Raw genomic sequence first — 25,899 nt, 5'->3', positions numbered from 1 at the left:
TATTTTACTGAACCTTATTTCTGTCTTCAAAACAGAAGTACCAATCTTCAACTTAGTTTCAGCTGTGAAAATACTGAGCAGTTCTTATGTGCATAAGAAATTTAGAGATAAAAATAATGTATACTACTATAACAAACAGTACCTATCTCATTCTAAAAAGACAAAAAGCCTAAAGATCCTGTTATAAAATTATGGGAGTTATGAAATGGCACCTGAAATTTATGGGCAGTATTCTAACATCTCAGTCATAAGAAAGGGAAACCAATGGTGTATTGAAATTTAAAACTGAACTACTGTTCTTTATAAAAAGAAGGGTTGTAATATCCAAGTTCACACATGGGAAGATTAATGCACATTTATTTCAAATATGAAACGCAAATAAACTTACAAGAACTAACTCTTATCTGCCAAGATTTGATCTCAGGTTTCTGTGTTGCTCCTGGTATGACACAACTAACATGTGAAGCAGTGCAAGCAATGCCAGTGTTAGCAATGTCATTAACAGGAAAAACAGAAGTTGTGAAGGCACAGCTTGGCAGGTAAAAAAAGCTTTCAAGTTAATCTTTAAAAGCTGCATTTTGGATTGAAGAATGTCAACAAATAAGCTTTTTCAAGCCAGAAGAAAAGAAGAAAACCTGACATACTAATTGCAGCCATGACTACTTGCTCTTTTACCCTTCTATTATTCTGTAGGCTGACACATTTGAAATGTTGAAAGATTTAGCCCACAGCAATAATAGCACCCTCTTGCTTATTAAGCCAGTTCAAGAATTTTATGCTGCAAGAATTTATGATTAGAAATGAAATATGACATAGCAGTGAATCCTTTAAATCTAAACATTGATGCTTTTACCATTTCAGATAGATGTAAAAGTAGTAAAAAACTTAATTAATTGCTTAGCTACCACTTACAGAAAGACAAAAATTGGACTGTGGATCTTCAGTAATAGTTCTACAGTGATAATACAAAAGATGAAATAACTACTCAAGCAAGAACATAAGGGGTCCAGAAACATATTTCATATCTTATTACAAGTAGCAAAGGTTTCTTACCTGGTACATATTTAGATTTCCAGGTAAATTAAAGACAGTTCAGTTTGCTTTAAGCACACTTCACATTTGAAATTGCAGGGAATCTTTTGCATTGAGATGTTAAAAGCTTCATGCCTGAAGCTTTCCATGCAAACCTGCAACCTTTCCCCTCAACACAGCCCCACATAAAAGCACCTCAAATTACAAAGTTCAAGACTTCTTTAAGGCCCTGATAGCCTTCCTGTGCAAACCTGGAGTTCCACATTGTTCACACTTGTTTCAGGTTACAATTTACAGGCTATTGTGAATTTAGGTAATGTTTAAAAAAAGGAGAGGTTTATACTGAAAGCACAAGTTTTTCATTACAATGTAAGAAATTACTAATAAAAACTTAAACCAGGTAAAACCCTAAGAGATCAAACTCAAAGCAAATTACTGAATGAAAGTAGTAAGTTTCACATGTACTGATTTACAGCTTAGCAAGCGCTGGGAAACAGTGTCACTGCTTCTACAAGGAATAAAATGAAATCTCACCAAAAAATTTCAGAAAGCATTTTTTAAACACATATAACAAGCCAAATTTATATAAAAATGCCCCTCAGCATTAATAGGGAAACAGAGGTTCCATTAGAAAAACACACGTTAATCAAAACTTTATCTTACCACTACGAAGATACAAAGAAGAATTTATTTCATCACTGGGTAGAATATAACCACCAACTAACACATAGAGAAGTCATATTAACTGAAAACATACCTCCTCTTGTGGAATATTTTTATCATTTTCAGCCTCAATTCTCACTCTTACAACACCAGATTTGTCCACTATTTCCTGAATCAGTTTTCCATTTTTTCCTATTACTTTTCCTACAGAAAGAACACAAAGAACATTCCACCCTTAGGGTTTTCCCACAAACTTGAGAGTATTACTATACTCTAATTAAACAAGAGTATTTAGTACCAGTGCAAGAACTTGTCAAAAATTACTTAATACTCCATAACAAAGATTTAGTTAACAAACCAAGAACTAAAATGTCTAAGTAAGCTTGGAGTGTTAACTTTGTAGCATTCCAAAACAACCACTGCAGCATACAGGAAGAGAGGAACTTCATTATCAAAGTTTGTTACTGAGTATAGTTTCCTTCTTTTTCAAAGCTCCTATAAGAGAACAAAGGAAATCCAATCACAAATACCTTACCTTTGTATAAAATTATTTGAAATTACACATACTGGTTACAGAAATATTCAGTATCTTGCATGCTTATTTGGCTTTGCTTTGGTAGGTTTAAAATAACTTCAGTGATTTACAAACAAACATTGATGGTTGCATTTAAACAAACCACCAACCCCCCAAAAAAATTTTACAATGCCCTAACATTTGCTGTAACTAACTTTTGGGTAGAGAACAAAGCAAAATTCTTAGTTTGTTCACAAAAAGTTTAGCTGATGAAGTTTTCTGATACTACTGAAGATACTGTTTGAGCCAGATGTAAAATTCTCTTCTCTGAAACTGAGTTTTTTTAGAGATATTTTAAAATAGTTTATAATTCATTAAAAAGTCAAAGATAAAAATGGAAATAAATTATACTCTAATGCCAGTAATGCAGACGTTTATCTTAGGAACTAGACGTTCTAATTTGAGACAATGAAAATGAAAACTTTAGTTCTCTCTAGCCTCAGCAAAATAACTTGCTGTCTGAAAACCAACAGGAAAACTGAGCTGCTTGGAAGGTAATGAGAAAAGGCCATATCCTTCAACCACAGCATTAAAAGCTTAAGAGAGTTATGTAAAAGATGTTTTCTACACATAACAAAAAAAGATTATTTTTTTTTTTAATAAAACTGCTGGAAAACTTGCAACGTAATCTTTTTCACAGGCACATAACTGAAATAAAGGCAAAAAAATACTGAGTGCATGACAGCTATTGTTTTGCTGATACAATTAATCCATGAAGAGCAAATTAAAACCCACTTTTAATCACTTGGGACATTGTTCCTATTGTTCAAAGCTAAATAAATCTTCATTTTTGAGTTTCAATTTTTCTACCATGAATTTTTAAAACCTACATATTTGTAGAAGACAGGACAAAAGACGGCCAATAAGTTCTTCCTTGATGACAACGGCTGCTCTGAGAGCCAAAAGTTTCTTCTGAGTATTTTATTCCATTACACATCACTGGCAAATGTAACAGCAGCTTACTAATAAATGTAAAAAAGCCTTGGTAGTGATTTAAGAGAGTCAAGTAAACCGAACCAAAAAAAAAAAAAAAAAAAAGAAAGAATCTTACATTGGTTGTCCCAATGAAAGAAATACATCTTTTTAAATATTTGGGTTTACTTAGAATTCAGCTACATACATATAAAACTTTAAAAAATAGTTAAGGACTGTATGTATATAATTTTAACTTATGTTTCAGCTTATAAATTTCCATACAGCCTTTAAAAAAAGCAGCATCTTGGGTGGGGTTTTTTTGTTGTTTTGGTTTTGTTTGGTTTGAAATTTTTTAAAGGATAATTAAGTAGAGAAAGCCAGATGTTTGCATTTTCTTTAGATAAAAAATTTCAGCATATCAATAATGTAGTAAAAGGAAAAAAGCCTTCTGCCTTTTTAGAGCAAATTTAGTTTTCTGGCAAATTATTAGAAATTTAAAAAAACAAATTATCAAACATAGCTTATTTTGGATATAACATATGGTTCAACCAATTTTATATTCTAAAGGATCCAGGCCAAGAAGCAGAGTAGAAATGAAAAACTGCCAAAACAGAAATAATTGCAAAGTTCTCAACAGAAAACAGAAACAAAGAAATTAAAACCTCAAGTTAAAATAATGATGGCAGCTTATAGTTTTTACTTATCACCACTAGACTCAGGAGGGAGTGGGGGTGAGAAAACTACCGTTTTTAAATCAATTCCAAAGCTGACATGCCACATTTGTAAGTACTGGTCCCATTGCAGAATTTCACACTGCTTCAACACCAGCTTTCATACGCTGCTTGGCAAGCTATTAAAGTATTTGCTTTTAGAGGTATGTTATACTGTATATTATTTTTCCTGTTCTTTTCTTATCTACTGAATTAAGCCATTTATTTTCATGTTGCTTTGTAGCACCAAAAGCTCATTAAAAATTTCCCCTCACACACAAGGCCTGCATGCATTCTGGAGGATGTTTTTTAGGGTGTTTGATAATGGAAATCTATTAGATTGTCTGGGGTATTTTCTCAATCATTGGGTACCTTAACTAGACATTTAGTACATCCCACAGTGCTGCTTCTAAACAAACAGTATTTCAGACGTAAAAGGACAGGAAAAAAAGAGACAAACCCAAGTAAAATAAAAGATTCAAAATATACTAGGAAAATATGAGACTGCAGATTCATCTGTTGTATAGCTGAACTAATCTCTGGACATCTTTGGAGGAAGTAATTTAATTGTTTAGCTCAATTCAGAAGCTATTCTACTTTATATTTAAACATCAGCACATTGCTTCTAGTTAAAGCTATTCCTGAACTGCAAACCAGGAGGTAATTTCTTAGAATGTACTGGAGGTAAATGTGTCTGTAAAAATTCTGCATGGAGCTGGAAAACAAAACAAAAAAGCCCCAAACCAGAAAACTTTGTGCCACCTAGAACATTTTCACAAAGAGAACTTCTTCAAACTTTTACCCTGCCACCCTTCTAAAAGTAAAAAACAGTTCTGAGAAGGCATTTTTCCTTACTATCACACAGTTAATCTCCAGAATTGACATACCTACTAAATTTCTTGGGACTTGTATGACATCTTCAGCAAATTCAAGGTAACTTCTTGCCTTTTTCACTGCATCTTGATCCTAAAATAGACAGACGTATCACAGAATCATAGAATTTGTTAGAATCATAGGATAGAATCATAGAATGTCCCGAGTTGGAAGGGACCTACAAGGATCATCGAGTCCAACTCCTGTCCCAGCACAGGACAACACCAGAATTCACACCATGTGTCTGAGGGCATTGTCCAAATGCTTCTTGAATGCTGTCAGGCTTGCCGCCATGACTGCTTCCCGGGGGAGCCTGTTCCAGTGCTCCATCACCCTCTGGGTGAAGAACCTTTTCCTAATATCCAACCTAAACCTCCCCTGGCATATTCTGCTGCCGTTCCCTCGAGTTCACTGGTCGCCAGGGTGAAGAGGTCAGCTCCTACTCCTCCACTTCCCCTTTTGAGGAAGTTGTAGACCACAATGAGGTCTCCCTTCAGTCTTCTCTTCTCCAGGCTGAACAGACCTAGTGACTTCAGCTGCTCCTCGTACGGCTTCCCCTCTAAACCCTTCACCATCTTTGTGGCTCTCTTCTGAACACTCTCTAGTATCTTCATATTCTTTTTATACTGTGGCGCCCAAAACTGCACACAGTACTCAAAGTGAGGCCACACCAGTGCAGAATAGAGCGGGACAATCACCTCCATCGACCGGCTAGCAATACTATGCCTGATGCACCCCAGGGTACAGTTGGCCCTCTTGGCTGCCAGCGCACACTGCTGGCTCATGTTCAACTTGCCGTCGACCAGAACCCCCAGATCCCTTTCCACAGGGCTACTCTCTAGCCTCTCGTTCCCCAGTCTGTAGGTACATCTAGGGTTGCCATGTCCATGGTGCAAAATACAGCACTTTCCCATGTTAAACTTCATGCGGTTGGTGTTCGCCCATCTTTCTAATTTATCTAGGTCTCTCTGCAGGGCCTCTCTGCCCTTGGGAGCGTCAACAGCTCCTCCCAATTTTGCATCATCAGCGAACTTGGATAGTAGCCCTTCAAGTCCTGTGTCCAAAACATTAATGAAGATATTGAAGGGCATTGGCCCCAAGATGGATCCCTGAAGAACCCCACTAGCGACTGGTCGCCAGCCCAATGTAACCCCATTTACTATAACTCTTTGAGCCCTACCCGTCAGCCAATTGTTCACCCACTGCATTATGTGTTTATCTAGCTGTATGCTGGACATTTTGCCCAGGAGGATACTGTGAGAGACAGTATTGAAAGCTTTACTGAAATCCAAAAAGATTACATCGCCTGGCTTCCCTTGGTCAACTAGGTGGGTAACCTTGTCATAGAAAGAAATCAAATTTGTCTAACAGGACTTTCCCCTCATGAACCCATGCTGTCTGGGACCAATGACTGCATTGTCTTTGAGATGTGTTTCAATAACTCCCAAAATAATTGTACGAGAGAAACAAGATCTGTTTTCCCTTTTTTTTTTTTTTTTTTGAAAGGCTAAAGAAAGGAACTTACCTCTCCATAAATATGGAATGTACAAGTATCTTCATCAAGATCAATAGCAGTCACTCCAGGGACTTTTCTGGCTTGCTGAATATTAGCACCATGAGTGCCAATGGCCAAACCCATTAGGTCTTCACGTACAACAAACTGTTCGTGAAATCGTGATGCAAGTTGTCTAGAACTCTGAAGAAAAATAATGTTAGCTTACTTTGATTTTTAGCACACTGGAGAGAAAATCAACATAAATTTAGAGCCTGTTCTTTAATCAGGTACTTAGCCTAGTTTTTATTTTCATCAATCCTTTTAATGCACTTATTTTCACTTCAAAAACACTGAAGAGTCTTCTTCAGAAGTCCTAATATCACCTTTTAAATATTAACATAAGGCTAGCCTCTAGCTGTATTGACACCTCTGTATTTTAAATTACCACAGAATATCTACAGCTATCAAGTGTTACTAGGTAAGACAGCATTCGTGTAAGTTAGTAAAATAGGAGCTGTGTTGACTATTAAAGCAAACCCTATGATGTCCAAGAAAAAAAAACCTACACCCATTTCAACAGGTAGGGGGAAACAGCAATAACTCAATCACTGGACAGAAAACTTATACAGAAAAGAGAGTAGCTATGGATTATCTACTTCATTTAAAAAAATAAAATGAAGAATCAGTGCCTATGCAAGACAACACAAAATTAAGGTATAACTGCAATACATTGCTTGAATTCAGAAAACAAATACGTTAAGAATTTCATCCAGGAATCACATTTCTACCAAGACATAAGGGTCAAGCTGAAAACCTGAGACTGTCACATGCTATCCAGACAAAATTCCTTGCTTCAGCAGGGCAGTAACAATGACTAAAGACTATACTATTAAAACAACTTTCAACAACATGTTTGCGGCTCAGTTACTCTCGAACTAAACACCTGGTTACTGTTTTGCAACTCTCATCACCTTTGCATGCAACTGCTATGGTGTAACCAAACAATACAAAACAGCTTACAGAATCTTAATGAGAATCTCCTATAAGAAATAAGATACCAAGAAAGAAGAAGAAAACCCACCAAAAACTAACTAAGTTTTGGATCTGGAAGAGAATTTTCAAAATGACAGAAAAAGTATCACTAGAAACCTGGAAAAAACTTGCAAAAAATATACAAAATGGAAAAAAACAAACAAACTGTAACTCCAATGATCATAGTAAACAATTCCCTAAAGCAGTCCTGAGTTTTCCACAGAACTAAGTTAGTGAGCTCTGACCTGATGCACAAGGATGCACATACATGCCCATACGTAAAATACAGTTTCAATATTTTCTTAACTGTATAAAGCTTCCACCACACAGCAAGCATGCAGAAGAGAGCTGGGAACATAGGGAAGCTTTTGAGAAATATCTTGTAGCACACTGTGGAGTTGGATGCTGCTGAAAATACTCAAACACGCAGGAAATCTATATTTCGTCAACACCCATATGATCCTGCATTGACATGAATGGCCTCTGTCAATCCCAGGTGGCTCAGACTATTAGCATGAACAGACCTCATGAGTGCAAGAAAAAACACTTGGGAAATGCTGAATTGTATGCAGTTCAGAATCTGTTAAGCAAATGGGGAAACTGTTAAAGATAAGTGGACATGGTTTCTTTTTTCAAAAACAAAAACACATGTTTAAAAAGACTAAAAAAATGACTGATAAGTTTCGCCTACACAGCCTCTTCACACTTTCAAAAACCAAACAGTTTTCTTATAGGATGCTTGTGCTATATGAAGCATGAAGATCACTAAGTCTGGTCACCCTGAGAACTAAAAGAAACATACAGAGAGAAGTCAGTAAGATATAAACATACAGAACAAAATCTATATTATGATAATGAAGTTCTCATACACTTAAAGAAAGTTCTAGTACTTAAATCTACAGAGAAAAGCAAATATAAAGTGTGTAAAAAAGTCATTGTTTACCATAGTGAGTAAAATTCCTAGGTAAAAATGTGGATGCTATCTACAAGCATCTGAACATACCAGGACACAGGAAAGTAACAGTAGTTTAATGCCTTGAGGCAAGATAGAGCATTTCCAACTGTGATAATCTATTAAGTAAAATGGAGTGTTTTGCAAGGAAGAAAAAAGATAAAGCTGTACAGTGTCCTTCCAGAGCCAAGATATATAATCCCATACATGTTTCTGCATCACAATCAAAGCTGTAACTACTGTGAAGACATATACAAGCACACTTTAAATTAGCAGTTTAACCTCTGCAACATGAGACCCTACAGAGGTTGAGAAAGCATCAATAAAGTGCCCACAGTAAGCCCTACTCTGTCCCAGCTGAACTGCTACTGTTATCTGATCTGCTCCTGCTTAAAGCTGTTAATAAATATCCTGTGCTAAATCACTGTCAGAGAATTGGCTACAGAAGATAGTGGTATAAGTATCCAAGTGTCATGAAATACTTCATATACTGAGTGCTCTATCAAGCACTTTATTAACTAGATTACAGACAACTCAGAAAGCAAACATTATTTTAAATGCTCACAGATCTACATTCTAATAGATAATCCAAATGCCAATTTACTAGTTGACATCTGTTATAGACCACCACGTGAGAGTAGAGAACAGGATGGTCAAGAAAATGATCAGTTATTAACGCAACTTCTACAATCCGTAGAAAAGATGAATCACAGAATCAACCAGGTTGGAAGAGACGTCTGGGCTCATCGAGTCCAACAGTTGCCCTGACACCACCCTGTCAACTAGACCATGGCACTAAGTGCCATGTCCAGTCTTTTCTTAAACACATCCAGAGATGGTGACTCCACCACCTCCCTGGGCAGCCCATTCCAATGTCTAATAACCCTTTCTGAAAAGAAGTTTTTCCTAATGTCCAACCTGAACCTCCCCTGGCGAAGCTTGAGGCTGTGTCCTCTTGTCCTGTCGCTAGCTGCCCGGGAGAAGAGGCCGACTCCCACTTCACTACAACCTCCCTTCAGGTAGTTGTAGACTGCAATGAAGCTACATCATCACTGGGGACCTTGGCTGTGACAGTCAAACTGCAGTAATATTGCTTGAAGTTAAACATCATTAGCTTTTCTGTAAATTATGTATTACAAGATGTAGTTTATTTTACTTCCCTCCAGTACATGGAGGGAAATATTCTACTTCCCTCCAATAAATTAGTAAAAAATAACTATGCAAATGATATATTAATACCTACTTAGAGGCCATGAGTGAATTGCATTTACATAGAATAAAACACAAACCAGAACGCAAGAGTACACTTGTAAAATCAGGCTATTTAGTATGTCAAAACGACAACTAAGCCATGCCTACCGGGAAAAACGCAAGCAAAAAATAATTGTTTATTTTACTTGATGCTCTAAAAGCCATGTTTGAGAAGTAGAGCGATGCCAGTCAAGGAACTAATATGCAGAAAATGAAGAAGGTACAAGACACAATAAATGGAAAGAAAAAACAAACAAAAAAAGAAGCTGGTCTAGTGATTATGGCTTAGAAAGCAGAAAAGGTAAAACTGCTGGAACTAAAAAGTGGCAGACATTTAAAGTTCAGAGAGTATAAAACATAGAAGAGTTTGTTCGATGGAAACAATGAGCTATTAATAATAATGCAGTAAAAATAATGCAGTAAAGCCCAAAGTGTTCACTAAATATTTCTTCTACAGATTGAAGTGTGCAGTCTGTTTGTATGTCAGTGTCTCAACAGAAATCATGAGTATTTTTACTATCTGAAGCTTTTCTATTCAGGTTTGGTTGAAATTGATTTTATATTTATTATAAGTACAGAAAACACAAATGCCAACATGAAAAATACCAGCTAACTTTTGTCACGCAAATTATAACCATATATATTTATCTCACAGCCTTCACTTAAGCACTGCTTAGGCAGAAACTGAAGTCCATTTGGCTCTTACTAGAAAACCGTTATTGAAGTTCTCAAGTCCTTCACAGTAGCAAAAAGGTTCAGCTTACAATGACAGCAGGAATGCAAGATTAGTTTGGGAAGGGAATCAATGACAACAGCTGTTGGTGCATGTATCTGTGGGGGCATGTAAAGAGAATTAGCTCCGAAGAGACTGTTGTTCTTCCCACCTCCAAAATAATACTTTGCACTTCAAGAGGTAAACTGCCCACACAATTGTCAGTTCTGGAGGAAGACAGAGAAGAATGGATTACTGAAGAGCTACAGTTGGATGCTCAAGAACGAACACCAATGAGAAGAAACTGGTCCTTTCTTGGTGTTGAGAAAAATCAAGACCTAAACAAATTTGGATCACAGCTCTGAAATATAGAAATTAAGAGACTAAAAAGAGAAGAAAAGAGGAAAGAACTTCTTGTAACAGTGAGTATACCTACTGGATACAAGAGGCCTGAACTACTATACCACATCCCACCTCAAGCTAAAACCAAATAGACGTAACCCTTGGGGTGGGGGGGAACGAAACCTGGCTCTGAAGTAACAGAGCTGGTATACACCCGTGTAAAACTGAATTACAATAGTTCGAGTGGTACTTCTAGTTCTTGACAGTGACTTAGAAAAGAAGTTTTCAGAAATGTTGCTATTTTTTCTGATTTATAGATAGGAGAAGAACCATGAAGAAATGTTACTTCTACTGTATAAAGGTCCCCTTATTTCCTAGCCTACTCTTTTTTTTTTTTCTTCCCATGGACAAGTGTGAGTCAAGCTTCTTGCCAGTCAACACCTACTCTCCAGTCACAGGAATATCAGAAGCTGTATCTGCTGAAAGATGATTTCCTCACATTTTATCTATACACAAACCCATCCCTTCATACACCCTACCAACATCAGTCTCACCCGTTCCAGCTCTCATTTTCACTGTGTTGTTTTGCAAGATCCAGTTCTAGCCCAACTCAGCATCATGCCATATTCACTCCCATCTATTTTTAAAAACAGTAATTCAAAGCTATTGAATATGTGGCACTATTTGTGCAACAATGGCTAATTATTTTATGCTTGAAACTATGAAAGAAATGTGCGTATGTGTGTATATATACATATACACACACACACATTTGTATTTAAACCCACACAAAATGCTGCTGAGTAAAATGGGACTGGATAAAAATAAGTCTTTGCAAGAACAGGCCCTTTAACCATAAACTTCTTCATTGGGTTACTTCTGCATCTGTCTCTTTTTGAAACTAAGAATAATATCAGTATATAATAATTACTTTCACCCTGATGCAAGTCCTACCAGCTAAGAAATGCACGACTATTTTTTTTTTTTTTTTTACTAAAATTACTTCAGGGAAAACAAACAACATACCTCCAGCTGTTTGCTAGCTTCTTCATTTCTCAGTATCAGGGATAACTTGGTACGAAGACTTCGAAAGTGCATATCAATCAGCATATTTGCCCGCTTTGTTGTTACATCATTGATTGACTACATAATAACAAAGAAAACAGTGGTTTACACATGAACTTTTGAAACAAATCACTGCCAATGGTATGGTTAGACATCTGTACTTACCAAAATAATAAGCTGGTAGTTTTCAGAATCATATGTTACAGAAAAAGCTCCAACTGCCTTTTTGAAGTCCTTATGTGCAGATTCTTTGGCACACCTAGGAATAAAAATGCTACAAAGTTAAAAACAGTAACTGCTGCATTTATGGTTCACAGCCAAAAATATTAATTTCTTAATACAAAGAATCTAAATAAATATATCCAAGTTTTCCCTTTTAATGCAGGCATTATTTTATTGTTATCATAATTTATTTTACTCATTTTTCTTTCATTTTCACATGAGTAGGATTAGAAATATTTCAGAAATTTTCTGTATGTACATCTATAAAATGACAAACCAGTTAAGCAAAACTACATTAAAAAGCTATAATCATTACAATCAGCAAGTCCAAAATTTCAAACACACCATGAACCAGTATGATGTGTGACTTTACTGTAACCACTGCAGCATTCTAATGACCTTATGCTCATCTCATGCTGTATTTTGCTTCTCCAGGCTTCTTCTGTCCACTCACTACTTAGTGAACTTGTGTACTACAAGATCAGAAATTCTTAGTCTAACCTCAATTTATAGCTTATTCCACATTGAGGTAATAACATGTATCTCAAAAAAGCCGAAAGTGATCTGAAGCTAAAAAAAAAAGAGGCGTCAGTGTTAATCTGTGTTTTAGAGCTATATTTACATGAGAACAACGTGTCTGTGTTTTAGGAGAAAACTAGTTGTTTCTATATTGTACTATGGGAGGTTTGATTTTTGCACAACTATTCCCACATCCATCATCCCACAGTTAGTATTTATTGTCATTAAATACTAACTTGCATAGATTGTCAGATACTCTATCAATGAAAGAGTGACCACTTGAAAATTATCAATAAAGTTGACAAAGAATGGACTCAGATTAACCTGTGCACATTACTGAACAGCTGTAAGAATCAGAATCTTAATCTATAATGCACACAAACCTTAAAACCTTGAAGAAAGTATCTTCTCCTCCAGGACTAAACTGCATTTCAAAAATCATCTTTTCTATTTCTGAATACGAGCATGCCCACATTTGTATTTTCTACATCCTTATATGAAAATTTTAAAAGTTAATTTGGAACAGTAAAGAGCATTTTTATTCCTTCTTGTCTCAGGCTCAAGAAGTTACACACATTTTGAAAGAAGTTAAAGAAATGCTTGTACTTACATTTGCCTTAAATCTTCTGGAACTGTCAGTTTGATTTTATGAAAAGTATCTTTTGTTGCAGGTTTATTGGGGTTCACAGATCTCAAACGCTCAATTGTGACAATTTCGTTGTATGTAGCATCACAGGCTGCATATTCTATTACGTAGAACTGATATAAAAATAATAAAATCATCCAAGCCACACATTCTATGACAAGCGTGAGCATTACACTATTAAGTGAAAGGCACTTTTGTTAACTGTACAAAGTCAAATTTGAGCTTTTCAGGTTGAGGTTAATGGTAATTGCAACAGTCCTAATCAAGAAACTTTGAAAATGAAGAAGGACAAGTTAAAAACACCGTGCACATCAATACAAAAAACAGCATAAGAAAAACAAAGTATAAGTAAGTATGAAAAAAATATATATGTATATATATGCATATTCCTACCTCACCCTTTATCATTCTCACTTTAGCCAACCACCAACAGCAGGGTTCTTTTTCATTTGCCCTGGAATAAACCTAAACAAAATACATACATTACATATCTGTAGCATTCTTAAAAGAGATCACAAAAGCTGAGACTAACTAATAGGATCAGGAACTCTGCTATAGGAACAAAATCCAGCAAAATATATTGGTACATAAAGTCTCTAATTTAAGCACTACATAGCAAGCATGTACCAGCTGAAACGTCTACTGCAAATACAGGTAGGATATAAAATTATGTATATAAGATTGTACAGATAAATAATATTGTACCCAATCTACTGGCATTAGTTGCTTCAGTCTTGTATATAGTCAAAAGAGATAATTCAGCCTTTTACATCTGTTAATATTAATCAACAATATTTCTAATTGTACGTAGATCTGATGAGGTCCTACCAGTGACTGGAAGGGAGAGGACATATATCTACACTTCCTTAGCACATATATGATATTGGCCACATTCACACCAAAGAAGTTTTGCCATTTTCTTATCTTTCAAATCAAAATAAACTTAAAATAGCATGCAAGCAAAATGTAAATCTTCAAAGTTCTCTTTTTTAAAGTAATAATAAAAAACAATTTTATATTTTTATAAAATAAGGAGGTTTTAGGAATGTGCTATATATTAAAGTCAGTTTCTCTCTACATATATATAAGTATTTACATACAGACATATTTTATGTGCATACACATATAATGAAAATTATCCCGTTCAGCTTGAAGCTTTGGTAATACAGACATTATTAACTTACAGCTGAAGAACTACAGTCCAGCATCTATTTCTAGATTAATTCACTTCTAATAAAGAACTGATCTGTAATCAAAGAAATGCCGATGATATTTGTAAATCAGCATGGAGGTCATGGTACATGGAATTCCAAAATAGCCATATGGTTTACAACTGTCAAAACCTCTTTTTGATAACATGTTTGAAATTGTGTTTTATGTAGTGCTTTGAATCAAAAAAGGTGACAGCATATAACATGGAAGCAAACCGTCCGCTGGCTTCGCTGACATTTTTCACCCCGAGTTCTCTCACTTCTCAAAACAAATGTTGTTAATGGAGCATACACACCTCTACTTCATCGCTTTCATTTATATCTTTATTATAGCCTGCAGGTGGTGGAAACCTCACATCATGGAATGGTATTTGCCTCTCTGGTTGCCAGCTACAAATAAAAATACAGTGAATGGCTTAAACATTTTCACCTTCTTTGTAAACCGAAACCAGAAATATTTTCAATCCATTAATTTACATTTTTTAATTTTGTGGAGCTTTTGTGCATATATGTATTAAAGGTAATGTGATCCAACGTATATATAATAAGAAGAAACACGCCTAAGTGACCATTAAGCATCTTAAATTAATCCCTGATGCTACCTGCACTGTTTTGAAATCTTCCAGCAGCAGTTTTTACTCTATCACAGTGATATGTTTTAACTCCAACATTAGAAACACAGGTTAGAATATGTTTCATAACACATTCGGACACTTCCTTCAAAACAAGACCCTTTTTTCTTTTTCTTTGGTTCTACTACAGATTATGAAAACTTGACCAGGATTCAGACTGAAGAGAGTTTTAATTTTCAGTTTCTTTAACAGAGACCGGGTAAAATGAGCATGACAAGAAAAGATTATTTTTCAAGAAACTAGAAACCAATTTCCAAAATACAACAAATGATGCCATAACAAAGATTCACAGGAACAAATATATATCAGTGTTTTATTTCCCTCTTGAAGGAAATGAAACCTCAACTAAATGGTATAATGGAAGGTTAACTTTTTATGCCCTTAAATGATGGAAAAGGAACATCATTTCTAGCTTAGAAAACCGGTATTCATCACTTATCTATAAAACAAATTTTGTAATAATGTAATCTGCTAAATCTAAAATAAGACATTCACATGAGAGAGAGGCAATCATGGTACCACTGCTGACTTACTCAAACATGGGTTGTCATCATCTAAATTCAACAACAACACACTTATCTTTCCAACAAATTCCATGTTACTATAATTTTGTACTTAAAAATATTTAAACAATTAAAAGCATTTATACAGAAATGTCACAACATAGCAGCAAGCTTAGAGTATCTAAAAGATGCTACTCTACATTATTAAGTTTATTTAGGTTAATCAAATGCAAGGCTGATACTCTGTATCATTTATAGGTATAGCATCAGCAATACACTTACTTGTTTTCAAATGCAACTGTTATAGAATCTTCATGCACATCCTTTACAAATGCCTGTGTAGAAAAAAGGTATAATTATGGTGTGCTTATGGATATTTAAAAAAAATAATAATTTTGAAGCCGTACAATGCCTTCCTTTCACAGATACTGATGAAATCCAAAATTTAAGTATGCTTTCAAGTCAGCCTTTTTAATTTTGCAACAGACTTATATAAAACGCATACTGAAAGCAGATAACCTCCTTGGGTTCATGACTGCCAGCATACTGATACACAGACAGAATGCTCAAGCTATACATGCGTCCTTCCTACTTTTTGGAAGCAACGGGAGAGGATAGTAACCAATGACAAGATCATTCTGAATAGTTTGATAGTGCAAGTTTAAAATGTTTGATTTTATAATCACATCTTGTGTATTTTGACAGGTATGGAAATTAAACCGTATCAGTACTCCTTAAAAAAAAAAACAAACCTGTCTCCTCTCTCTTTTACCTCAAGGTAAGTTTGAATATTGCACTAGCAAAACTCATCTATATCCACTTCAGCACAGTTTTCCTCTTATTTACTACATCACACTTAACTTCCACAGTGCAGAAACCTAAGATAAACACCCTGCAGCCTTCCTTCACTTTTCTTCTGGGCGATGGACAGCAGTTGTACCAAGTCTCCCACACAACCACAAAGCAGAGTACAGAACTAAGATTTAGCACCAAGAGAGCTTTTCCTGCCTTATGTACTCAACTGACTGACCTTTGATCCATTTTCAGCTTTAAGACCAAACACGTCCCCCATCTACAGAACAGCAAGATCAATAATCAAAGAACTGCAGGATTTACCAATGAATTTTTTTAACAAAGCCTCAAATGATGGAGGTCATGGAGCAACGAGGGATAAAAAGATCGGGTTTTTTTTAAAAATGTCTATGAACTTCTGAAACAGCTAAACACTGGTGAAGTGCTGAGTATTCCACTAATATTTGTCCATATATAGTATATCCTTGCCAGGAAGGGAGATAAAAGCCCATGAGCAAGACTGAGTATAAAAGTTTGTTCTACCAATGGAGATCCGTCTTAGTAGACCTAAAATTCTCTGTAGATTGAAAATAATTTAGCAGTTAACTACCTCTTCTGAAGAAGAATTAGTTAATGAACTATGGAACATTTTATTCTCCTTGCATTTCAAGTTTCCAAGACAAGAACAGCTCTTATCTTTTACAAGAAGCTAAGAGTTTCTTTCTCATATGGAATCTAAATGGTTTTATAAAATTCTTCTGATATTTTTCCTTTATAAAGTATTCCAAAGTATTTTCTGTGTTGCAGCAGTATCTCAGTATCAATGATGACCAATATCTGATGACTGATACAGAGCTCCAAGAACTGGTTATACTACAATTAAGCAGTAAAAACACGCACAAGTGTCATTAGTCAGAGACGCTCAATACAAGAAAGAAGTGCAATGCTAGTTAATAAACTGAAAATAATTAATGCCACCTTGAACAGAAGTCAAAGCAAAGCCACACTGACAATAGCAAAAAATGGTTTTATACCTTGTCCACCTCTCAATATTGTAAGAATAAGGTTACTGGAAAGTTTGTTATTGCTAGCATCCAAAGGAGATTTTAAAGAGTCTCTAATAGTACTTATATAATTAAATATTTCAAAATTCCAAGATATTCCTTCCAAGGGGATTACCAGCATAGTCAATAGTTTTTTAATGACATGATACAAAATAGATTTAAGACCACATCTCAGGATCATGTTGGTAGTAGTACAGAAATGCTATTTTTTATATAAAGAGGCAACAGAACTCCCAGTTGATCATTATGGACACTGAACATTTACCTAATGTTTCATATCGCTGTGTCTTCTGTAAGAAAACTCCAGAACTGGATATGCACTTGACAAATACTACGGTAGTCCTGACTGATTTTGCAACATTAAACATACCACCTTCAAAGGCTCCAACCACATTTCTTCCAATGTTTGCTCTGAAGCACCTATTCTTATCGATGTAGCAGAAATGGATGCCTTTAATACCTGAAAAATACTGTAATCACTACCAAGTATTTGATATGAGTCCTTCATGCCACGGACTGGAAAAGGATACGACTTAGTATTATTAGTAACTCTTGAGTATGCAAAAGCAGAGATTATTTTATAAAACAAATCCAACAGAAATGACATCAAGAACACTTGATAGCCTTGAGGAAAACAGGTAAGAGTAACACAGGACAATGCCCTGAGAAAGAATTTGTTGATACTTAATTTTCTCATATTCATAAAATAGCAAAAAATAACTTCTGCTAAGAAAGATGCTTTTGGAGAAGAAGTCATCCCCTCTGTGGTGATGAAAACACAAAAGATGCTCTGAAAGCACTCTAAAAATTACAATAAATGACTGCAAAATACAGAAGCACAGCAGCGAAGAGCAAGACTACATCTCATATTCAGATCAGATAGCTCATAACATCCAAGTCATCTTGAGTAGAATCCTAGTGACTACAGCAATACATGTAACCAGTGGTAATAATGCTAAAAACCTACCATTAACAAGTAAACCAGATGGTGACATAAATAAATGTAAGTTATCAAGTTGAAGACTAGCCCAAGACCTTTAAACAGTCTAGTACTTATGTTATCTGGAAAAAGTAAAAGTTGGGACACATAGCTAGTTGAAAGAGTACTGAACTATGCTCTTCTGTTTAAGCTCTCCTTAAATAGGTCTTCAAGATTCCTTTGGTCACAACCCAGAAACCTGAAGGAACCTGAACCAGGATCATTAAGGATAACTGCTGACAATACACAGGTAGTATCAATACAGACATTGCTAGTGAAAATTATAAAACTGACATTTTCTTTCATTTATACCAAGTTCAGAAGACTCAACCACAGAAACAGATGGAATACCTGTTTTTCACTCCAGCCTGGCCAAAAAAGTTGATGTCATAACACCGTTGTTTGCCTTTTAATTTCCAGTCTCGCAAAATTATAAAAATTCATTGTAATGAATTTTTAACTACAAAGTGAATGATGCCTTGCCAAATACCTGATTTCAAGTACGCAATATATACAACAACTCTGCCTACCTCTATGTGAGATTTATGCTAAAAAAACAATTAACCAGAAAAAAATATATTAATAGCCTAAATATTCAGTTGTCTAATCCCATCTACCTATAGAAAGGTGGTTTTCCTTGTTCTTCAGTTTCTTGTGACACAGTAAAATGTCACAGATACAGACTATGAAAAGCAGATGTGATGAGTATCATAGCATTAAGTCAATTTTCCTCTGGTATAAATACTTAAACAGATCTGAACTAAAATGTATTTGGGCTCTACAGCACTTTCTATTTGTACTTAGCAGTGTACAAATATATATGTTTTGAAACATTTCTAAGTTTTCATTAAAAAAATAATACTTAACCATTAATGTCTTTGGAAAACCAAAATTAAAGCTTATCAGAACTGTTGATTTTCTTTATTCTGTGATACATGTAAAATTATATACAATGCTAAAAGGAAATGAGACCTTTAACACCGTAAGTCAAATTCACAGACACAGAAGAAGCGAGCCTCAGGTGTCAATAAAGGCAGAGAAGAGGTACTGATTTCACATAAAGCAGTATGAAAAGTACAGTAAGCATTAATCAGTCTTTTTTTGAAATAAAGAGTATAAGTTGGGCATGGAAATTCAAACATAAAGGTGCATAGATGTGATTTTGAAATGCACATCAAAGGAGGGACAGAACACTGGCTATGATGAACGTAAATACATAGATGAAAAGCATTAAAAACATAGTGAAACTAGATGGAAGTAAAATGAGGGAACAGGACAGTGAAAGACTACAGCAGCTGGGATAACACTACCACTAATGGCAGAGATACCGAATAAGAGTACACAAAAAGAAATCAGAATCAGTGAAAAAGGTTTGCTTTTACTTCTGTGAACAAAAGCATATTTTACCATGGCTAAGGTTGATTCTTCTTCTCTAATGTGGGAAAAAAAAAAAAATCAAATGTGGTAAGTTTTCTACACCAAATTTGACTTTCAGTCACATAAACCATTAACATTTCTCTCCATGCTTCAGACATAATTAAGTAAAAAAGTTTACAATCCAACATTGACATGTCATGGCATTTCTCAAGCACATGAGCATTCACATTCTAAGAGGGGTCTAAATTCTACAAATTATTTGATACAAAATAAGAATTATTGGAAACACCACCATATTTGTTATTTTTGTGCTAAATGGAATGACAGACACTTCAAAGGAACAAATAAAGACCCCAGCTGCCATGAAGTTTCGTTGCTTTTTCTAAAGTCTGCTCACATCATCAGATGTGAGAGTTGTCACCATTTTAATAAAGAAGGATAATTAATTGTAAGGAGTGAAAGTAGGGAAAATACACTTTTTAAGATTAAAAAAATGCTATGTTGATAAAAATATGCATCGACTGTTTGCATAACAGTTCTGTAACATTTCATACCTGTTGGAAGGAGAAAGTCAAAAGGGAACTCACATGGCTAATCAAATCTGAGAAAGGTAGGCCACACAAAGAAACAGAATAGGTAAAGAAATGGTAATAGTCACAAAAATGGTAACTGAATGAGGGAAAAGAGTACAGGCTGTCATCCTCAGAAGGACTGAGTAGACAGGCCTGTGAACATATAAAGAGACTGGAGATATTTGCTGAGGGTATGTCTGTATGGAACAGTGAAAGAAAAGAAAAAATTGATATCGAATGCAACAGGAGGCCAAAGGAACAGTTGTAAAACAGCAAGACTTTAAGTAATGAAGAACTAAGACAGACAAATGATTTTGTCAATTGCTTTTCACATTTTTTCGTTGAAGCTATCTATAAAACCAAGGAAACAATGGTAAAGTCCTGAAACTACTGGCACAAAAAGTGGAAGATTTTTAACAAGGCTATAGAGCAAGAAGCGGTAAATATTGGTTACAGACAACAAAAAGATGTTAAAGGCAAACATCATTCCAAAACTATCTGCCTCATAAACAGGATGCTTTCCATCTTTAGCAGAGGATACAAGAGACAATCACTCCCAAACTGCAAAAGAAAAATCAATCCCATGCTGGAAAGGCATCCAGCATGTCCCCTTTCAGAGGGAAATTATATCTAAAGCTAGTCCTGGAAAGATTAGACAAAGGACTGTTTATTAGTCCTCCGAGAATGAGAAAAGAACGTCAAAACCCAATTTACTACACCTATACAAGAGAAGACATGAAAAGATATGCCCTGATAGCACACATCTTCAAGATTTAGTTACTGAGCTGTGAGCTGCCAAAAGGCAGTTCCCTCCCCTTAGGATTCACAGTCCCGGTAGTTTGTTGGACCAATCATCTTAAAATAAACAAAGGAATCTAATCTTTTCTTTCCAAGGATTCTGGGCCCAGCAACATACCAAGTCATGACTAAGCATCTCTAGGTACTAGATTGTCAGTTATCCCTGAATCATGCTCTTTGATCACACTGCGCTTTCCATGGAATAATTCATCTTCTCCAAGGAGGAAAAAAAATCATGGAAGTAGGAAGCATTCACCAAGCGATATTTTAATTCCATTCAGAAAGAACTAGTCTCCACTACAGCGATCACATCAACACACTTCAGGACCCTGTGAAACGCAGTGCACCTGACCAGTATGAAATTTTAATTCAAATCTTCCAGTTGAGTATGAATGCATCCTCCAATCATCTCCTATGTTTTGTGTGGAACATGATCCCTCTAGATGTATCTCAGAATGCATTCTGGATCAAGTCCCACATGTAATACAAGCAGAGAAAAGACTGGTTTATTACCCTCAGTAGGGCTTAGGTGACAATTAGGCACCAGTTTTGTACTGTCAAGACCAAGATGCTGCTGGGTACACTCAAAAATGAAACTAAGTGCTTAGGGACTTGAATTTATAGGGTTCTCAAACAGGGCTACAAGGAGGATATGAAAACCTGAAGTGGCAATTAGGTGCCTACTTGTGCCACTTAGTCCCCCTTCATGACTCTAGCAGCCTCATATTCCTCCCCTCCATGCCTTAATACCAAGACATAGGTGTATTTTTCCAAAACATTTACATATTCTGATGAAGATCTTCAGAACAATTCAAAGCCAATGAAATTATCACAAGTTATCAGTTAAACCATGAGACTGAATAAAAGAATTGTTTTGCTTTTGATTTGTTTGTAGTGTTACTGTTGCAAAACACTTCTCAGGAGGCTACTTAAAGAAACTTTTTACATGAAAAAAAAAATCATCTTGCAATTAAATCCACACTTGACATCATCACACACTTCTTGTTATGCTGGGTCAACCAATTCATTTTATAATTCCCCATCTGCAAGACAGGCATAAAACTCACAAGAAAACATTTAGATAAATTACTTACTAACAGTGATACTCAGACATTATGATGAAAGAAAAAATTGTGTCTAAAATTCAAGTAGTTCACACTAGAGAAAAATCTCTGATTTACACTGAACATTACTCCATGAGGGGTTTGGTTTTTTTTTTTTTCAAAAAAAAAGAAACCAACTTTTCTTAGTTTAAAAAAAAAGTTGCTGCATTTATCTTAAGTGTGATGCTCCATCTAGGCAGGTAATACAGGTGAAGAACACTAAATCTGTGTGCCCCATTTCTCCCATTAGATAATTTCACCAAGTCCTCTTTGTTAGAGATTAAGAGAGAAAAAAAATCCTATGTTTAAATTTCTAAAAGTTAAAAGGCAAACATAATATGCAACTTGAAGGCAATGTCTGTGTTATAACTTGGATACACTAAGTTATAATTAATGAATAAGCTCCCACGAACATATGCTCAAATGAAATTTTCACCTAAACTACAACCAGAAATGTCAGTATGTTGTGGAGAAAAGGGGTAGAGGACCCCTTAATGTCAAAATTGAATATAACCAAAAAGAGTTGCAGAACCTCTCAATTCTCCCAGGTTTCTTTGATAATATTTGTTACTAAAGAATGCTTAATGTCATTTTTATCATAATTTATTTCACATGATTGGGTAAATACTCTCATATAATTTGATAAAAGCCTCATTAAAAGTTCCCTTATGGAACATATTTATGCCTTCTCTTTCTTTCTGAGTGAATGCTGTAGCTTTAAAAATGTAAAAACTGATTTTTGAAAGTACTAAATAATTTTATTTCAGGAAGCAATATACAGATCTAGGACTTTGGCTACAACACTGCAAACCCACAGGATGCTTATTTACCATATTTACAGACTTGTTTCATACATACTTTTAAAAAAAAAATTCAGAATACAAGATTATCACATTCATTTCTAAAATTAAGGTTTTAAGAGGTCTTCTTTTCTTAGAAACACTCAGAGCTGTTGGAACTGTATCACTGGGACATCAACCTGCCCTACCACACTAACATCAGAGTGTGAAATTCTACCTGTTCCTTCATTGCTAACATAAATATTGGATGTCGCACAATAACTAGGCCCAATTTTTTAGTACTAGGAACATTTAAACAATGGTAGACTTGCAGAAACCGATCCATGATTGTTTCTGGTATGTTTATAAGATGTCAATGATGGTAGGCCCAAACCCACTGTGTCCAAGTTTTATTTTTCTGTGAATAGAGTAAACCCACAAATTATACCCTATTAATATGCTGATTAACACAACCCAACTCATGCAAAGCCACAGCAGTACTACACAGTATTAATAAAAATATTAAGTACTCAGCATATATGTTGAAGGCTCAAGTGATGGCTTTATTCAGCACCAGCACAAGGGCTTGGCAGCAAACACAGAATGCCATTAAGTAGTTTCAGTAAGTACATTTGATAATTAAATGTATTTAGCACATATATATTTGGTCAAGCAATGCTCTCTTTAATATCAGCAGGCAGTGTCCCCTGCCATGGCACCAAGAGCAGGAATCCACAACAGTGTTTTATCATGAACGTGTATTTAACAAGGGCTCCCCCCTCCTCCCCCGCCTTAAACGCCATGCACTAGCAGTGCAGCTCTCCTGGAAACCTAGAGAGCGAGACAGACTTTCCTTAAGTAGCGACAAAAGCTGAGGATTTAGCAATTAATGCCCCATCCCCAGCCCTGATCCTCGCTTCAGCGACACGGAGGCGGCGGCCCAGGGCTCTCCTCGCCTCCTCTCACACACCGGCAGCGCTAGGGCCTCCCCTTCCCACAATAGGGGGAAGGCCCAAGGCCTCCTCGGACGCCGGGGCCCTCTCTCGTCTTCCCTTTCTCCCTCCTCATCAGGCCTCGAGTTCCCTCAGCCCTGGGGCGGCGGCGCGCCAGCTCTGCTTAGCCCAGAGGCCCGGCTCCCTCTCCCCAGACCCCGAGAGGGACCCGCCGCGGCCTCCACCCCTGCCCCACTCTTCCTCCTCGTCTCCTTCCTGCCCCGGGGCCTCCGCTTTCCCTCAGAGCGGGGAGGAGGAGCCGCCACCGCCTCCTCCTCCTCCTCCCGTCCCAGGCCCCACTCCCTCCCCTGAGGCCCAGCCCGACCCAGCCACCCAAGCACCCGGTACCTTGTAGAAGGCCCCGTTGGAGCCCCGCACCTCCACCACCAGCTCCTCCATGTTGTGCCGCGGCGTCTCGGTGCGGGAGACCCAGGCCCGGCGCCTCCTCCCTTCCCTTTCTCTCTCTCTCTCTCGGCGCAGGAGAGGGAGGACGAGGAGCAGAAGGAGGAGGGGGGGGGGGGGGGGGTGTGTGTGTGTATGTGCCGGCGCGGGGGAGGGGAAGGGGACTCTCGGTACACTCCGAGCCTGAGGGGGTGGGGCCGCGCGAGGGGCGGAGGGCAGGGCCGCGCGGGGGGCCGCCGCGCGCCGCCGCTCGTCACCCTCCTCCGCCCGGAAATGAAAGCGAAACGGTCACGGCCGGGCGGTGCGCGCGGGGGACGGGGCGGGGGGGCGCCCGTTTCGAATGTAAACGCTAAGCCCGCGTCACGTGACGGGCCGCGGCGGGGGCGGGGCGGGGAGCTGGCCCCAGCCGGCACGCGCCGCTCGCCCACTGCTCAACGGCCGGGTCGCGCGCGCAGCGGCGCGGCGCCCTGGAACCCGGCAGTTGTGCCTGAGAACCCGCCTCCTCTCCTGGAGCGCGGCTGAGTGACTGCCCCGTTGGCCAATCAAATTGCGCGTTGTGACCGGAGTGGGGCGGGGCGCGCGGCGTACTCTGTCAGGCCGCGGTGACGGCGTGGGGGGGTGACCGTGTGTGTGCACCCGCCTGTCCGGGCGGGGAGAGGCCTGGGCTGAGGGAGGGGACGGGGGGACAGTGCTGCGGTCCCCTGGGTGAACAAACGGGGCCGGGTAACGGCTCTTGGGAGCGATGGCGCTGCAGAGCCCCAAGGAGAGGCGATGGGAATGATGGGGCCGAGAGCGTGGGGGCTGCCGGGATGGGCGGGGGAAGGGGGAGGCCGCGGCCTGTGGGGCCTCGGCTCGAGGCCATCAGGGGTGCTGCGAGAGATGGCGGTCGCAGCAGGGGAAAGGGGGCTCAGCCGTGCAGTGGGCTCTGCCTCCCTGGTTATGGTCAAGAGGGAAGAATACAACGTGAACTGTTGGGGCAGTTTTTAACGAGTACTGCACTAACGAATGGTCTGGCTGCTGTGGTTGTGCTGAAGACCCAACACCTCTTAAGTGTTGTAGTACAACATGAACAGACCTGTTGGCCTCGAACGCTGATGTGCTAGTCCTTCTACCTCTCCATCTCAGATGAGCTTTGCTGAACAAAACAAGATCACCATGTAACATATACTATTATTTTAGCTACATGTGGACACTCACAGACATTTCAACACCTCAACTTTTATGACAGTAAAGTGTAAGACTGCATGTGGTTCACCGTAGAACCTGCTGGTGAAAGTTTTAAAGAGCTGCTGTATCCATGATGGAGCATTTACAACTGAAAGTATACTGGCACAAAAGCTGCTTGTTCAGCCTTTATTAGACCTGCACAAACATTAACATGATCTTCCTATGTGGGTTTTTTTCCTACTGACTACAAAGAATAAGAAGAAAAGAAGTAGTTCTACCATTACGCTCAAAAAACACAATTACGATGTATTACCATGGCTGTGAGTTCTCTGAATAAGTGTGTGATGCTCCCCTTTTATAAGTCATGGGGTGAAATTCTGCACCTACTGATGAATTTTCAAAACTCTTGAAATCAGCAAGCCTATGATTTCATCCTTCCTCTTGTTTTTTACATTACTATGTTTCAGACCTTGCAAATCAGTATTTCTCAGTATGCATTTTACATTTAAGCTATGAAAGGGTGCA

The 25,899-nt window shown here is 37.6% G+C and overlaps 1 protein-coding gene across 3 annotated transcripts in view; it reads right to left on the bottom strand.

The window, feature by feature from the left end:
• FMR1 (fragile X messenger ribonucleoprotein 1) overlaps positions 1-24,462 on the bottom strand; it is a 33,498-nt gene extending 9,036 nt beyond the window's left edge. For 2 of the 3 annotated variants that reach the window (XM_068411959.1, XM_068411960.1), the window contains exons 1-10: positions 24,154-24,461; positions 15,632-15,684; positions 14,511-14,604; positions 13,397-13,468; positions 12,968-13,116; positions 11,782-11,875; positions 11,578-11,694; positions 6,293-6,463; positions 4,782-4,860; positions 1,790-1,899 (exon numbers count right to left, since the gene is read on the bottom strand). In XM_068411959.1, the coding sequence (XP_068268060.1) occupies positions 1,790-1,899; positions 4,782-4,860; positions 6,293-6,463; positions 11,578-11,694; positions 11,782-11,875; positions 12,968-13,116; positions 13,397-13,468; positions 14,511-14,604; positions 15,632-15,684; positions 24,154-24,204 (990 nt within the window). In that variant the 5' untranslated portion in view covers positions 24,205-24,461. Of the gene's footprint in view, positions 1-1,789; positions 1,900-4,781; positions 4,861-6,292; positions 6,464-11,577; positions 11,695-11,781; positions 11,876-12,967; positions 13,117-13,396; positions 13,469-14,510; positions 14,605-15,631; positions 15,685-24,153 lie in introns of all 3 variants that reach the window. The other variant, XM_068411961.1, reaches the window with a different exon arrangement.
• Positions 24,463-25,899: the final 1,437 nt, after the last annotated feature.

The sequence above is a fragment of the Nyctibius grandis genome, chromosome 13 (assembly GCF_013368605.1).
Source record: "Nyctibius grandis isolate bNycGra1 chromosome 13, bNycGra1.pri, whole genome shotgun sequence".
Lineage (NCBI taxonomy): Eukaryota > Metazoa > Chordata > Aves > Nyctibiiformes > Nyctibiidae > Nyctibius > Nyctibius grandis.
Note: the sequence above shows the minus strand (reverse complement) of the source record. Positions and strands in the feature narration are given on the sequence as shown.